At 50.0% G+C, this 17,563-nt stretch overlaps 1 protein-coding gene across 1 annotated transcript in view; it reads left to right on the forward strand.

Annotated features, from left to right (window-relative positions):
- GMPR (guanosine monophosphate reductase) overlaps positions 1-17,445 on the forward strand; it is a 49,767-nt gene extending 32,322 nt beyond the window's left edge. Inside the window, exon 9 of the mRNA XM_069008059.1 lies at positions 12,524-17,445. Coding sequence (XP_068864160.1) covers positions 12,524-12,704 — 181 coding nt within the window. The 3' untranslated portion in view covers positions 12,705-17,445. The remainder of the gene's footprint in view (positions 1-12,523) is intronic.
- Positions 17,446-17,563: the final 118 nt, after the last annotated feature.

Raw genomic sequence — 17,563 nt, forward strand, 5'->3', positions numbered from 1 at the left:
CAAATAAGCTGTTTTGTCTTTAAAAGAGCCTGAGCACTCACAGCCTGTTAATCTAGCAGTGGGGAGCTCAGTGTGCTCTGTCCCCTGCAGAATCAGACTGCTTGTCACTTAACTTCATCTTCTCAAAATTACACGTGATGGCTGGAGAACCTGAGCCTGCAGCAGTTACATTAAAACTGACAGGTAAGGTGAGATGGCTGTAGCAGGGGATAAAGTCATGAGAGTAATTGGTTTTGTAATGAATATGTCAAGCTGATCCCATTTAATCTGTGTACGCAGTTTCATTACTCTTATGTCATTTATATATTGGCTTATTTTTACATTTGCACCTCCTTCCATGAGGAATATGGATCAGAGCTAGGGATTTCTGAAAGGCAGTTTTTATGTTTCTTTTGTGGGAGAAGAGAAATAAGGCAAGCAGGGACTGAGGCTGCATGCGGTATTGTTCAGTTTGAGCCAATTTATTTTTGTTAACCCTTTTGAGATTTCACAGGTTTTGTGTGAACGCTGCAGTTCTGTGGTGGCCACTCAGCAATTCACAGCTGCTACTAAGCTGGATTTGGGCACTTCATATTAACTGCAGGGTGAAATTTTGGCCACAGAGACAGAATAGCACCAACTGCTGGCTGCTGCTTACCATCTTGTTGTGTATCCCAAATGATAGCCTGGAAGACCTACCCACAGTTCCTCCATTTCTTATATGCCCCACTCAAAAGATTGCCTCATGACAGGGCAGCCTCTCCCCTTTATTCTGACCCACGTTTTGCTGGGCTGACAGAGCACCATCACATCCCACCTGCCAGGATTCCCACCCACCACACACATCCCTCCATGCAGCAGCCTTCAGCTGGCCAGGTGGGGCACCGCAGACTGGACCCTGTGAAAAAAGTCTGAAGCAAATGGTTTTCCCTTTCTATTCAGTGGCTGGCAAGAGTCAGAGTCACTGCTGAGAGCACCTGAGCACACCTTTCCCAGCAGCTGGGAGCCTCAATTGCTCTGTCATCACCTTTCTTTCTGAGAAGGGGTTACTTTTGGGTCATAACTCCAGGAGAGATGTCAGACCTGCAAAACCCACAGCAGTTCCTGCTGACTTGCTTTTGCAGCTCTCTGCCAAGTGTGCCAGCTTTTGTGACAGCCCGTGTAATCCATTGTCATGGTTTATCCTGGCAGGCAGCTAAACACCACACAGGCTCACTCCACTCCCCAGTGGGATGGGAGAGAGAATTGGGGAAAAAAACCAAAATTCATGGGTTGAGATAAAGACAGTTTAGTAGGACAGAAAGGAAGGGATGATAATAATAACAAGAGCATTAATAATATACAAAACAAGTGATACACAATTTTTCACCACTTGCCAACCAATGCCCAGCCAGTTCCTGAGCAGTGGCCCCAGGCAGCTTTCCACCCTAGTTTATATACTGAGCATGGTCCCACATGGTATGGAGTATCCCTTTGGCCAGTTTGGGTCAGTTGTCCTGGCTGTGTCCTGTCCCAGCTTCTTGTTCCCCCCCAGCCTACTTGCTGGTGGGGTGGTGTGAGGAAGAGGAAAGTCCTTGACTTGCAGTAAGCACTGCTTGGCAGTAACTAAAACATTGGTGTATTACCAACATTATTTCCATCCTAAATCCAAAACACAGCACTGTACCAGCTACTAGGAAAAAAATGAACTACATTTTAGCTGAAGCCCAGGACATCCATGCGTGGCCTGTGTGTAGGCATTTGTTGCTGGCAAGAGTCTCTACTAGAGGATTTTTTACTTTGTTTTCTTTATTGCCAACTAATGCAAACTTCTAGTCTCTGCTGCATAATTAACCAAACAGGTAAGTAAACACCTTTCCTCCCCCTTTTCCAGACTTCTCTTAAGCCACACCTTTCTTTACCCTGCCATGTCTCAACTCCCCGTACTTTCACCACAGGCCACACTCAGTCAGTCTGAGCTCCTTCAGTGAGAAGGGGGTAGCACAGGACATTGTAGTCATGTGTGTAATAGTTTCTCTCTGCTACTCCTTCTTTTTGTGCCTGCTCTGCTGAGGGGTGTCCACAGGACACAGTCCCTTTACAGCTGTCCCTGTTCTGGCATGAGTCACACAGGAATTGCAGTCCCTTTGGGAGTGCACATCTGTAGCATGGAGCACCTCCTTTCAAGGGTGCCTCCAGCTGCACCTCTCCTCAGGCATGTCCAGGTGTGTCTCCTCTCCCAGGGGCTGCTGCTGTTTCTTATATAGACTTGAGCAGAGGTGTCATGTGCTCCCCTGACTTGCTGAAAGTTTGGTGGCTCACACCATTTTTGGAGCCAGGTAGAGCCATCTCTGGCATGATGCAGGTCATGGCCTTCTCCCACACAGGTCACACTGGCCACCCATGTCACCTGAACCCTGCCATGTTTGCCCAGCACTCCACCCATGTGGGTGCTCGTGGAAATCAGCCGGGTGCTCATCATACTGGGTACTCATGAGTGTACTAACAGGGTGTTTGGACATAAATAATTTGGGCATGCATGTCTGCATTAACTGATTGAATGCTTATGCAAAAATTACTGTCCATTCATGCATGAATGTCTCGGTTTGAAAGACAGGTGTCTGCTAAGGAAGGCAGAAGCCTCCCTTGGAGTGGCAGATGTAACCCCTTTCCCTCTGAGTTATTATAATTTTGAAATCAAGGGTCTTTAGGCAGAGATGTGGGAAAATAGGAATAACAGTTCTTTACTATATATATATATATATATATATATATATATATAACTAGTCAAACAAAACAACAACAACTATGACAGTAACAGCAAACACAAACCCAGTCCCAGCCTTCTCGGCTGTCAGGCTATTTCCCCTCGGGTGCAGTTCCGCTCGCAGCCGGCAGGGATCGCTGGTGGCTCCCGGTGAGCAGGGCAGGTGCGATGGTTCCCCCGCGGCTGCAGGGGGCGCTCCGGAGCGAGCTCGGGAAGCACGCGGCTGCTCTGATGCCCTGGGATCCCGGGGAAGGATGGAACAAAGGAGCTTCAGAAACCGATGGGCAGCTGGTCCCGGGTTCTCGGAAACAGCAGGCTGGACTGGTAGGCTGGAGCGGCAGGCACAAACACAAATCCCGGGTGGCAGACGAGATGTATCCAAAAGGGGAACCCCCCGGGGCTCCAGGCAGGCAGGGTAAGCACAGCTACAATGCAGCGAAGGCTCGAAGCAGCAGCGGGGTGGGGCGGCCGCAGCCCACGCTCCAGCAGGGCAGGGAAAGCAGCTTTGGGATCCCCGGTGTTGTTTCCAGCAGAAAGGAAAGACGCCGAAAACGGGAACCAGCAGCTCCTCTCTCTGCACCTTCTCCCTCCAGACGCTGAGAGCGAACTGAACTGCCCGCCAGGTGAGAACAAAAGCCTGGACGGGCCCTTTTGTCTTTCTTAAGTATGGCTATCTCCTCTCAAGTATGGCCATTTATCTCCTAGCAACATGCTATGGGAAAAAATTCCTTTAACAGAAAAAAACTAGGACTGAACTGAAACCCCAACATTATCCACCCCGAATTTTTTTCCATACTAACATGTTACATGAAACTTAACTTTTTAACCATATAAATACAAGCATCACCTAAATTATATACATATGTACATGCTGATACTGATACAAGTACAGAGCCATGGGTAGTTCACCCTAAAACAAGGTCCCCTTCCGGTATGCATCGGGTCTCTCCATCCCTTTGCATCACCCACCAGGTACAACCTGGTCCCTGAGCAAAAACAACCCCACGGATGGGTTTGCCTTTGCTCAAGGCAGACCTTACCCAAACAGTTTTTCCAAGCATACCTCTCATGTGCACCACTGGAACCTTATCCCCATCTGTTGTTTGTAGGGGTTCGGATTGGGCAGGGCCGGCTTGGCTGGTGGAGCCTCGGGTGTTAACTAACCAGGTGGCTTTTGCTAAATGCACCTCCCAGTTTTTGAAACTCCCCCCACCCAGCGCCTTCAAGGTGGTTTTAAGCAGTCCATTACACCGCTCAACCTTCCCAGCTGCTGGTGCATGGTAAGGGATGTGGTACAACCACTCAATGCCATGTTCTCTAGCCCAGGTGTTTATAAGGCTGTTCTTGAAGTGAGTCCCATTGTCAGATTCAATCCTCTCAGGGGTACCATGCCTCCAAAGGACTTGCTTTTCAAGGCCCAGGATGGTGTTCCGGGCAGTAGCGTGAGGCACAGGGTAGGTCTCCAGCCATCCTGTGGTGGCTTCTACCATTGTGAGCACATGGCGCTTGCCTTGGCGGGTTTGAGGCAGTGTGATGTAATCAACCTGCCAGGCCTCCCCATACTTGTATTTGGACCACCGCCCACCATACCACAGGGGCTTCACCCGCTTGGCCTGCTTGATCGCAGCGCATGTCTCACAGTCATGGATGACCTGGGAGACACTGTCCATGGTCAGATCCACCCCTCGGTCTCGTGCCCACTTATAGGTGGCATCTCTGCCCTGATGGCCTGAGGCATCATGGGCCCATCGAGCTAGGAACAACTCTCCTTTATGTTGCCAATCCAGGTCTATCTGGGACACCTCTATTTTCGCAGCCTGATCTACCTGCTTGTTATTACGATGTTCTTCATTAGCCCGGCTCTTGGGAATGTGAGCATCTACATGACGGACCTTCACAGATAGCTTCTCTACTCGAGCGGCAATGTCTTTCCACTCCTCAGCAGCCCAGATTGGTTTTCCTCTGCGCTGCCATTTTGCCTTATTCCACCTTTCCAGCCAACCCCACAGAGCATTGGCTACCATCCATGAATCAGTGTAAAGGTAGAGCTTTGGCCACTTCTCTCTTTCAGCAATGTCCAGAGCTAATTGAACGGCTTTGAGTTCAGCAAATTGGCTCGATCCACCTTCTCCTTCCGTAGCCTGTGCAACTTGTCGTGTGGGGCTCCATACAGCAGCTTTCCATTTCCGGCTAGCGCCTACAATTCGGCAGGAACCATCAGTGAAGAGGGCATATTGTTTTTCACTCTCTGGTAGCTCGTTATACGGTGGGGCTTCTTCGGCACGCGTCACCTGCTCCTCTTCTTCTTCAGAAGATAACCCAAAAGTCTCACCTTCTGGCCAGTTCGTAATTATTTCCAAGATCCCAGGGCGACTTGGGTTTCCAATTCGGGCGCGCTGCGTGATGAGGGCGATCCATTTGCTCCAAGTAGCATCGGTGGCGTGATGCGTGGAGGGAACCTTTCCTTTGAACATCCACCCCAGCACCGGTAGTCGGGGTGCCAGGAGGAGTTGTGCCTCAGTTCCAATTACCTCTGAGGCAGCTTGGACTCCTTCATAAGCTGCCAAGATTTCTTTCTCTGTGGGAGTGTAGTTGGCTTCGGACCCTCTGTAGCTTCGGCTCCAGAATCCCAGCGGTCGGCCACGAGTCTCACCAGGCACCTTCTGCCAGAGGCTCCAGGACAGACCATTGTTCCCGGCTGCAGAGTAGAGCACGTTCTTCACCTCTGGTCCTGTCCTGACTGGGCCAAGGGCTACGGCGTGAGCGATTTCCTGCTTGATCTGGGCAAAGGCTTGCTGTTGTTCTGGGCCCCAGTGGAAATCGTTCTTCTTGCGGGTAACCAGGTAGAGAGGGCTCACAATCTGGCTGTACTCAGGAATGTGCATCCTCCAGAAACCTATGGCGCCTAGGAAAGCTTGTGTTTCCTTCTTGTTGGTTGGTGGAGACATCGCAGTGATCTTATTGATGACCTCAGTGGGAATCTGACGCCGTCCATCTTGCCACTTCACTCCCAGGAACTGGATCTCTCGGGCAGGCCCCTTGACTTTGCTCTTCTTGATGGCGAAACCAGCTTTTAGGAGAATTTGGATTATTCTCTCTCCTTTCTCAAACACTTCTGTTGCGGTGTTCCCCCACACAATGATGTCATCAATGTACTGCAGATGTTCTGGGGCCTCACCCTTTTCCAGTGCAGCCTGGATCAGTCCATGGCAGATGGTGGGACTGTGCTTCCACCCCTGGGGCAGTCGGTTCCAGGTGTACTGCACACCCCTCCAGGTGAAAGCAAACTGGGGCCTGCACTCTGCTGCCAGAGGAATGGAGAAAAATGCATTGGCAATGTCAATAGTGGCATACCACTTCGCTGCTTTGGACTCCAGCTCATACTGGAGCTCCAACATGTCCGGCACAGCAGCGCTCAGCGGTGGAGTCACTTCATTCAAGCCACGATAGTCCACAGTCAATCTCCATTCCCCATCAGACTTGCGCACAGGCCAAATGGGGCTGTTGAAGGGTGAGTGGGTCTTGCTGACCACCCCTTGGCTCTCCAGCTCACGAATCATCTTGTGGATGGGAATCACAGCATCTCGATTTGTCCGGTACTGCCGGCGGTGCACTGTCGAGGTGGCAATTGGCACTCGTTGCTCTTCCACTTTCAGGAGCCCAACTGCAGAAGGATTCTCAGACAGTCCGGACAGGGTGTTCAACTGCCTAATGCCCTCTGCCTCCACAGCAGCAATCCCAAACGCCCACCTGAGTCCCTTTGGGTCTTTGTAATAGCCATTCCGGAGGAAGTCTATGCCCAGAATACACGGGGCCTCTGGGCCGGTCACAATCGGATGCTTTTGCCACTCCTTCCCAGTCAGGCTCACCTCAGCTTCCAAAAGGGTCAACTGCTGTGATCCCCCGGTCACCCCAGCAATAGATACAGGTTCTGCCCCCACATGTCCCGATGGCATTAAAGTACACTGTGCCCCAGTATCAACCAATGCATCATATTTTTGTGGCTCTGATGTGCCAGGCCATCGGATCCACACTGTCCAGAAAACCCGGTTCTCCCGTGCCTCTTCCTGGCTAGAGGCAGGGCCCCTCTAGCCCTGGTTATCATTCTTTCCCTGGGCATACATACTAGAGGTACCTTCGAGGGGATCTGACATATCATCCTCCTGTCTGTAATACCTGGCAGCTCGGTCACGGGAGGCTGAGGCTACTTTCACCTTAGCGGAACCCCCTCGGTTAGTGCCTCCCTCCTTGAGTTCACGCACCCGCGCTGCCAGGACAGAGGTAGGTTTCCCATCCCACCTTCTCATGTCTTCCCCATGCTCACACAGGAAAAACCACAGCTCAGCTCGTGGGGTGTACCCTCTCTCTCTAGCAGGGGGACGACGGGCTCTGACCTGGGGGCCTGTGACTCGCACTGGTGCCACACTGACCTTCCTCATCTCCTCCCTTATCTCCTTTATCTCCTCTTTGAGGTCCTGGACCACAGCAGAGACATGAGTTTTCAGTGGACCATTGACCATACTGTCATAATTCCTGAGCTTGTTGGCAACAGAGCCCACTGTTTCTCGGTTATTGTCAGCATCAATGGTTGCAATGAAGGTGGTGTATTGCGATGGCCCTAGTCTTGCCAGGTTCCACATCATCTGTCCTGTGCACCTGACCTTATCGGGGTCATTACCGTGCTGTCCATCCCTCCCAAAGAGTACCTCTAATACTGCCACCTCTCTTAGCTGTTGGATCCCTTCCTCAAGTGTCTTCCACTGCATTCTATGATGGTACTCCTGCATTCTCTCTTTGTGAATGAACCTTTCTCTCACACTCATTAAGAGCCGGTCCCAGAGAGAAAGGGGTCCTGGCTCCCTCACAAATACCTGGTTCACACCTGGGTCCTGGGTCAACGATCCCAGATACCTTGCCTCACCACTATCCAGTTGCACACTTGTGCCCATAAGGTCCCAAACCCGAAGCAGCCAGGTGGTATAAGGCTCACGCCCCCTTCGCACAATGTCGTCTCGCATACCACGGAGACTGTCGTACGACAGGGACTCAATGATGATTTCTGGCTCTGGCTCCCCTGCTGGTTGTGAGGGCCCTGGTTCCCCATCATCATTAACTGGTCGTACTGATTTGGTCTTACACTTCCTCCTTTGCACAGGGGCGACTGCTGCTGGCTGTACTTGTCCTTGGGGTTCAGCTGAAACCTGGGCGGTTGTAACATCTGTGGGTTCCACTGCTGCACCATCGGACTCACCCTCTTTGGGGCAGGGAGAGGTTTTTTCACTAGCTGAGGAGGTGTATTCCCTTAGCAATTGGCATATCCCCTGGTGCACCTGGCCCATCTCCTTGCGCACCTGGCCCATCTCCTGGCACATCTCCTGCATCCCTTTCGCCAGTACCCCCACCCATTTCGGGTAGTCCATTTCTGAGGTGGGCTGTTGGGCGGTATCAGGCTGTGGGGCAGGGTCTCTAGTGTCTGGGGCTGTGTCAGGCTCTGGGGCTGAATCAGGCTCTGGGGTAGGATCTCTAGTGTCTGGGGCTGTGTCAGGTTCCGGGGCAGGATCAGGCTCTGGGGTAGGAACTCTACTCTCTGGGGCCATGTCAGGTTCTGGGGCAGGGTCAGGCTCTGGGGCAGGATCTCTAGTCTCTGGGGCTGGTGTCTGGGTAGTTATCCAAGCCAATCTCAACTTATCTTTGAATGCTAAATAGAGTAGGCCTACCAGCAGCAGGTGGTTAGTATTCAGAGGGAATCTAAACCCTTCAAAAATTGATGGGGTGGGTCCAAATAACTGGTTGAGGGGTTGGGGGAAAACTTCCCCTGGTGTCATTTCCTCACAGAAGGTACCATTGTTAACATAACCCCAAAAACATGAGCTCAGTGTGTGATAGCCGTTTATCCACGTGCCCACATTCCGGAGGAAGTTAAAAACCCATGAATTCCTCACCTTCTCGACCCATAGCACAAGCTGGATAACAGCAATGGTAGCCTTAGTGAGAGGACCCATATTCAAGTAGGGAGCTGCAAAGGGGAAGAATATAGCCACGGCCACATGCCACCCGAACCAGGGCAAAGTAGACCACATAGTGCTGCCTACCAAGGTTCCTATATCCAACACACAAACTTAAGTTATTCAGGAACTGTTATTCCTTTTTCACCTCTCTCTCTTAATGCCCTCAGGCCCCACGTTGGGCGCCAAGATCTGTCTCGGTTTGAAAGACAGGTGTCTGCTAAGGAAGGCAGAAGCCTCCCTTGGAGTGGCAGATGTAACCCCTTTCCCTCTGAGTTATTATAATTTTGAAATCAAGGGTCTTTAGGCAGAGATGTGGGAAAATAGGAATAACAGTTCTTTACTATATATATATATATATATATATATATATATATATATAACTAGTCAAACAAAACAACAACAACTATGACAGTAACAGCAAACACAAACCCAGTCCCAGCCTTCTCGGCTGTCAGGCTATTTCCCCTCGGGTGCAGTTCCGCTCGCAGCCGGCAGGGATCGCTGGTGGCTCCCGGTGAGCACGGCAGGTGCGATGGTTCCCCCGCGGCTGCAGGGGGCGCTCCGGAGCGAGCTCGGGAAGCACGCGGCTGCTCTGATGCCCTGGGATCCCGGGGAAGGATGGAACAAAGGAGCTTCAGAAACCGATGGGCAGCTGGTCCCGGGTTCTCGGAAACAGCAGGCTGGACTGGTAGGCTGGAGCAGCAGGCACAAACACAAATCCCGGGTGGCAGACGAGATGTATCCAAAAGGGGAACCCCCCGGGGCTCCAGGCAGGCAGGGTAAGCACAGCTACAATGCAGCGAAGGCTCGAAGCAGCAGCAGGGTGGGGCGGCCGCAGCCCACGCTCCAGCAGGGCAGGGAAAGCAGCTTTGGGATCCCCGGTGTTGTTTCCAGCAGAAAGGAAAGACGCCGAAAACGGGAACCAGCAGCTCCTCTCTCTGCACCTTCTCCCTCCAGACGCTGAGAGCGAACTGAACTGCCCGCCAGGTGAGAACAAAAGCCTGGACGGGCCCTTTTGTCTTTCTTAAGTATGGCTATCTCCTCTCAAGTATGGCCATTTATCTCCTAGCAACATGCTATGGGAAAAAATTCCTTTAACAGAAAAAAACTAGGACTGAACTGAAACCCCAACAATGAATTAATTGGGCACTCATGCATTAATTTATGTAGTGCTCATGCATGAACTAATATGGCACTCACACAAGAACACAGCAGGCCCAGTAATCTATGGCCTATACGTCACTCCTCTCCTCGCCAAGGCGCGTATCGAGGAACTCTTGGAACATTAATCCAGTATGAACTCTTTTGATATCATCATCACAGTCTTAATGTACATAAGTTAAAAACTCCACTTTTCCTCTCTTTGGACCAGCCAGTAGGGATTAATACTGTAGCAGTACACTTACTAAAATGTCTCTCCTCCATCCTGAGCATTGTATTAAAAAAGTTACCATCACAATTTTAGACCCATATGGATACAGATCTTACCCCTGGGCCAGACTACAGCAGATAATAGTGCACCAATGTATGCATACACATAGTAACATTCCACCCACACTTCCCTGGGAACCAGATGACTCCTTGGCTTGGTGTGTGCAACGCATTATCTCTTAAAAACCCCTTTCCTCTGGGGACAAGAGTATTGGGATTAATGTTAGCACAGCTTGAGTATATATTCATGACAAACTTCATCCCCTTATCCCCATGGACAAGACTACAGAGCTGATTTCACACTTCTCTTCTAGCGTGCTTCCCCCAGTACAGTATCTGCAGGTTACTCCTTGATCAACAGGACATCCCCCAGCTCATCAGGTGACACTTGGAGGAGCAGTAGCACGTGTTCAGCTGTCAGAGCTTCAGGGCTGTGTCGTTAGGTGTTCACCACTTTTGTAGATTCTGGTCTCCAAAGCCTAAAGTGGCAATCCACAAGCTCCAGCTTCCTAACACCACCGTAGCCACTGCAGGGACATCTCCCGGGGTAGTGGCTGTAACCATCACCCATTTCTGTAATTTTGCACTGAAAAAAGGACCACCAAGTGTTCATGCTCGTAGGAGCAATGTGCAACTTATGACCCACAGGAGGCTCAAGCACGTATTAACAGGGAACTTACATTTGAACTGGTGGTGCATTCATGCATCAGGTAATGAACTGAATGGGCAGTCATGCATGAATGCAGTAAACCCTGCACTCCTTGCCCAGTACAGCATGCAGAGCTCTTCTGATGATGGCAGGATGTGGTAGAATTTGCACTGGTTTCCACAAATCCCTGTGAGAGACATGCACTCTCACAATCTTGCAGGCTTCCCTGGAGCCTGAGCTCAATCTCCCAACTCTGACTGGAGGAGGTGGGCATGGCCAAAAGTCAGGAATAGGGGCATGAGTGTCATTTTGTGGGTCTGGCCTCTTCCTGCTGGCACTGGAGCTGAAAATAAAAGCCTGGGAACTCCCAGCAGTACAGGCCATACAACAGAGCCCTAAGCCCTGTGCAGTCTGCAAGATGCCAGTGGCACATCCATCTTCCATTGGCTACTCACTGCAGTGTTTATTTCAGAGTTTCAAGAAAGAGTCAATTACTCATCAGATGTAGGGAGATTAATCATGGCTCCTTACTCACGTGGCATATCAACACTTCGCCTTTATTGTCTGCCTAGGGCTGTGACCTCGAATTTAAACTAACAGGGTGAAATACAGCCAGGCTCACACTGAAGTACCTCCACATAGCAGCTGTTGCTGTTGTTAATGATTCACAAATGGAACCTCCAAACAGGCATGCCCTTTCTTGTACTGTCCCCTGGAAACTTTTTTAAGAAAGAAGAAAATAAAGCCACATTGAGAACAATGACAGACCCCTGCCATGATTTCTGCCTCCATTTTGTAGGGCAGAAGGAAAGTGTCTCCTATTCCCTCCACATTTGTCTTAGACCCTCCCTTCCCAAGGCTTGCCTGTCCAGAGGAACCAGTGTGCCAGGCAGAATGAGCTTGCTCTAAAGCCTGGTGAGATCAGCTGCTGATTAAGGGTCTCTGCTATAGGAGGGATTGCTGAACATGGGGCTGGAGAAAGCTGGAGGAGGAGTGCAAGTTATTTGCCTGGATTCTTCCATCATGTAACTCTTCAGATGTGCTTTTTGGGAACAGTGCACTCTGTGCTGGCATGCATCAGCACTTGAGAGTATTCACAGCACTGCTATTTTTCTGGCCTTTTTGCCTGGCTCTGAATTGTGCTAGATCACCTTTTAGCTCCAAGGGACAGCTGTGCAGCAGGTTTCTGTAACAGGTTTCCCACTCTATCTCTGTGAGCTCTGAAGAATCACACTGGTAGGAGACAGCCAGAGCACTTCCATCTGTGTCTGATCGGTGATGTGGGACATAGCCCAGGGGCTGTGAAGCCTCTGCAGAGCTGTGCTGGGTGGTGCCTGCTGAGAACCAGCTCCAACATTTCTCTGTTTGAGTCTGGCCATTCCTAACACTTTAAAACTTGCAGCTCTCACAGTCAAATTTACCTTTCAATAAGGCTGGAAGTTTCACTTGCTTGTAGGCAGATGGTAGAGGGGAGGAAGGGGCAGATCTGTAAATAAACTCCTGGGATATTGGAGCATCTGCAAGATCTGTCTGCTTCTAGTTCTCAGTGTTGGTGGTGAGTAGAACTGAGGAGTTTCAGTGCTTGAGAGCAACAAGCAGCAAAAGCAGCAAGCCGTAAAGCTGGGGGCACATTTGTAAACTGCAGCCTGCAGAGTATTAAGCTCCACATTGCTCCAGTAAACACACTCATGTTACTGATCTCTTCTCCAGGGCTTCAGAGGGCAAGACTGTGGAGGTACCATACAAGGGGGATGTGGAACACACCATCCTGGACATCCTCGGGGGGCTGCGCTCCACCTGCACCTACGTGGGAGCTGCCAAACTCAAGGAGCTGAGCAAGAGAACGACGTTCATCCGGGTCACCCAGCAGCACAACGAGGTCTTCTCTTAGCCTAGGCCTGGGGGGCTGGAGAGAGGGGTGGGGGAGAAGAGCAGGAAGGGCTGCTCTTTTCCTTTGCTTTCTCCTCCGTGTTGTGTTAGTGGCAAACTTCCCTCTCTGTGTCAGAATGGAAGTGTCGTAGCCTTAGAAGTGGCTATGGCTGGGATTTGGAAGGGGAAGGTCATGCTATTAACACAGTGCCATTGATTCAAAATGCAATAGCCTCATCTTTTATTGTTGTGCCTATTTTATTTTTTAATCAACATTTCTTAACCTGTTTTTTTCCCCCTCTGATAAATAGCTGCTGAAACCTCAGTTAACAAGGAATTGGCTTGTACAGACATGGCTGTTAACGCCTGCACACATTCACACATTCCCTTTTTTAAGACTGACCTGTCAGCTACCACCACTTTCTGGCAGTGCACCTTTCAGAAATTGCAGGCTGGAAGAGAAAAAGATGCAAGAAATTACATGGAGAAATAAAAAAGCAAATTCTCTTAATCTTTTTTTCTGGCCAAAGAATGGATGTTATGGCACAGCTGCCAGCCTGCAAAATGTCAGAGGTGGATGGTACATGAGGCCTGGCTGCTGGTGACATGTGATGCTAAAAATGCCGGATCTCTGTCACTCTCAGTTCACAGGGCTGTTATTGCTGTTCTTACTTAAATCTCCCTATTCAATGGACTTGCCCCTTCAGAGAAGCTGGCACTGAATGTAGCAAAACCGTGCTGGCCCCCCTGCCCCCATCTGAGGAGATCATTCAGGTGAACACTTTTCAGAGCTTGCCTGCTTTATCATGAGTGCAGTTATTGAATTACCTGGGTTCCTGCTTTTACCTGGTCTCTGGGAACAGGTTTTTAAGACATTGAAGTTGTAACCCTGACAAGGGGGGGACAGGTCTTGCAGTCCTCCCTGTTCCCTTGCCTGCTCACATCCATTTAGCAAAGACATAAAAACACTGTGCAGTGCATTGTCTGTGGCCAGGTGGAGGAGGCCAGACGGATCAAATTGCCTTCTGGTTATGTGGTACCACTCCTTTGCAGTCCTTGACACCATGCAAAGCAAGAGAGAGCTTTTGGCAGAACAGCCTGATTGATTGCAGGACTCTGTCAGGCTGAGATGAAGTTAAAACATTTGCTCTAAAGGCAATAATGGAGACTCTGGGTAACACTTCAATAAAGTGTAATGGCCTGCTAATTAATTGATAAATCCCAATGAAAATTTCTTTGGAAATACAGGTTGCATCCACATGAATACCACAGTAGCTCAATATGATAAATGATGTAAAAGTGAGCACCAATGAATTAATAATGCTTGGCCACTTACTTTAAACTGCTGCTGAGATCACAATGCGGCTGATGTTACTTCAGTACTTCAGAGTCTTATTTTCCCCTCCTGTAGACATCTGTGGAAAGAGGCAGGCTTCCTTTGAAAAGCAAAAAAGTGATCTGTAGGAAAAGGAATAGCAAAGAGAAACTCTAGAATTAAACTCATACGCTGGACTGCTCAAAAAGCCATGCACAAGGATTGGTACAATTGTCCATGCTGAGAAGCAAATCCAGGCCACAACCTGATCCCTGGTGATTTTGAAGTGTGTTGTGCACATTAGAAAAAGCACAGGATATCTTCTAAATTGCCTGGTATTTTAAATGTCTTCCATTTAACATGCAGGGCATACTTCTTAATTGTGGGATGACTCCTTCCTCTGCTTTGGAAGTGGATAAGGACCTTGATGTGAGCACAGGTTATGCTTGTGCTGGCTGCAAGGACCATTTGTCCTGCCCACTTATCATAAAGAAACATGAATGCAGAAGAAAAGCAGGCCCTGTGAATCCAGGTGATGATCTCTGTTCCCTCCAGCCTGGAAGCATCATGTTAAGAAAATGCCAGGCTTCTTCGCCACAAAAAGGCACCGTAGGCCACCTACTGCTCTCAGCTGCACTAGGCCCAGAGCATGGGCAGTGTGACCTCTCTGCATCAGTATGGCTGTGGGAAAGCCCTGCTCCTCTGTTTGTGTCATGTGAGGGGGAGGGGGTACAGAAGCAAACAGACACTTCTGATAAGAGTGGGGTGAGACTTCCCTGGCCCAGGCCTGACCACAGGTGTCTCCACACTGGTGCCTTCACATGTGGGAAGTGCAGCACTCTGCTGGTCTCATGCCCACTCTTGCTACTGCTTTTCTACTTTTTTTAGCTACATTTCTAAGTGGAATTTAAGAAATACATATGCATATAAAAATATATATATTTGTAAACATTTTTTTAAAAGATCACACGCACACCAAACCGAGCAGCTCCATGATGTCCTCAGAACAGTTTCTTTTCCAAAGGGCAGGTGCTGGGGGCAAGGGGAGGCAGCCTCTCCACAACTGTGGCAAATGGGGCCATTCTTATACCTGCTTTCCTTCCCTTCCCCTCCTGCACATACCTCTGATCAGTCACTAATACAAGAGGGACAGGCTAATCTTAAGTTGTCCCCCGAATTCTTCAGGCTGTGAGTGATATTGATCCCATGAATAGTGACTGATAAAGTTTTGATGTCAGGTATTTGGGTTTCTGCATAGCAGGTCTTCCCATTGTTTTGATAAGAAGCATGATTTCTTTCATTTTCTCCTCTCTGAAAGTGAGCAGGAGAGAAAAATGAGACGCATGAAGACTGACCTGGCATGTCTGCATCTCGCCCAGTTATATGTGAATTTTGTTCAGGAAAACCCTCAGTTATGTCAGTGCTCACCATTGACACTGTACATGTGCAGCTCTGAGACAGGCTGGAAATTTTACCAAAAAAAGCAAACGCTTGAGTCCCCATTTTGCACCTATTCCTGTGCTGCAGTAGTTGCCCTTATCTTCACTTAGCTCCAGGTCCTGTACCCTGCTCAAGCCTGCTGCCACTCCCACAAGGAACTGAGGCAGAGGGAGCTGGGAACACACTTTGTCTGGATGGATGGTCCAAGTCAAGACCACAACCACTGACAAATGCCATGTACCATTTGTGGATCTACCTCACCTGCACATCTAACTGGGTTTTTTGTTATTTGGTGTTCTTCCGTGGGAAATGAAATTTGTAAGTGCTTAATAATGCTTGATGTTGAGTGATTCTGCATAACCAGGTCTTCTCTACCCCTACACCCCAACCCTCCTGTCCAGAGGAATGCTGTGCATGTGACAGCCTGTGCTGTAGGCCAGGGCCATGCCTGCTTCCCCCAGACAGGCAATTGTTGAGCTCCCAAGGGCAGTGTTGAGGTTCGGCCCACGGGCTCCACAGGGGTGCAGTTTAACATACCAAAGACCTACAAGTGGGGATGCTGAAAAGGGCAGCGTTACATCATTAAGCAATCCCTGCTGAGCGTGTCTGCCTGTGGCTTCTTGAAACAAGGACACCTCTAACATCCCTGGCACTCCCAGTCCTGCTCTGGGGTTGCCTTGCTGCAGCACGTTTTGCAGGGTGGGCTCCTGCCCACACAGCCTGGCTTACTGGAACTCTCCTTGGGTGGGAAGGGCTTGGCACAGGAGCAGCCTTGCTCGCTCCCCAGTGACTGTGGTGGCTTTGAAGAGTGCACGTGGACACCTCCTTGTAGGTGTGAGCAGTTGTTAAAGGGCTGGGCCTCGAGCCAGCATCGTGACAGATGCAAAACAAGCCACACAGGTCTCCTTTCTCTGGAAGAAACACATTCCATCTGCTCATTGGAACAGCCAGTCCCCATCGGCCATGGGGCAGGGGCTTTGGCTGTGCTTCCGCCCAGCTTTCCTCTCCCTTAGGGCATAGTGGGGATGAATGTAGGATGGGGACACCCTGTAAATGTGGAGAGTTGTAAGCACGGTCAGAAGAAGCCTCTGTTTGCCTTTGGAGGAGCTTTTCCCATACAAAATGTGCCTGCCTCTTCCTTTCAGCTAGTCAATAGCAGGGGTAGAAAGGATGGGAATGAGGAAGAAATGCGGCAGCTGTTGGCCAAGCCCCACTGTGTTGGGACAGGTGCTTTCAGTCAAGGACAAGATGAGAGTTTAAAGCTTTTCTGAACCAAGCACTCCCTACTTTGTACCTATTGAACTCCACTCTCGTGACAGACTTGTTGCTACAGCTTTCTGCCAGTGTATGTACGGTGTCTATCCATCACCATCTCACATCCCCCACCAAGGGATGGTGCTGTTTAGTTGCTAATACCAGTTTTATACCAAAAATTCTTTTTTGGAGCCAGGAGGGCTTTTGCAACCAGTGCCAGGTTTGGCCTTGTGTAGAAGAGAGGGGGGAAAAAAAAAGCCAAGGCCCAAGAACAGCAGTTTGCCTTCTGCAGCAGCCAGGCCAGCACGTGGGAGAGGGCCAGCCCTTCCCTGCAGGCTGGAAGCTGCCAGGGGTGGTGGGGTTGAAGCATGTCTCGAGTAGATGCTGGCACAGCTCTGCACCCCTGACACAGGACAGACCACCCCCTGCAGCCTTCACTTCATTTGTGCTCACCCAGATGCTTAAGCGAGCCCTCCACAACATTTATTTCACCCAATGTTTACTGGCTGAAGTTTTCATACACAAATCAGCAGTTCAGAACTCCCTGGCGTTGCCTGCGACAACTGTGAAGCGCTTCTGTGCAACTGGCCAAAAAGCTGATGGGCTTTCAGTGTTTTGCTGCCGTGCTCGGCCTTGCTGAGATGGTGATGAGAGCACTGCCCCCCTTCCCTCTGCTGTGGCATCCCCGTGCGCGCGGCCCAATCATCCCAACTGCTCCAAGGTTTTTGTTACACAATAAAGAGCTTCACCCTGACAGTCTGCAGAGCATTTTATGGCCACGGGTGGGAAGGTACGGGAAATAAAAGCAAACACTCTCAAATGCATTGCCAGGGCGGGGCTGGGGGAGGACGGGGCAGGGAAATAAATTGGGC

Source organism: Aphelocoma coerulescens, chromosome 2, assembly GCF_041296385.1.
Source record: "Aphelocoma coerulescens isolate FSJ_1873_10779 chromosome 2, UR_Acoe_1.0, whole genome shotgun sequence".
NCBI classification, from domain to species: domain Eukaryota; kingdom Metazoa; phylum Chordata; class Aves; order Passeriformes; family Corvidae; genus Aphelocoma; species Aphelocoma coerulescens.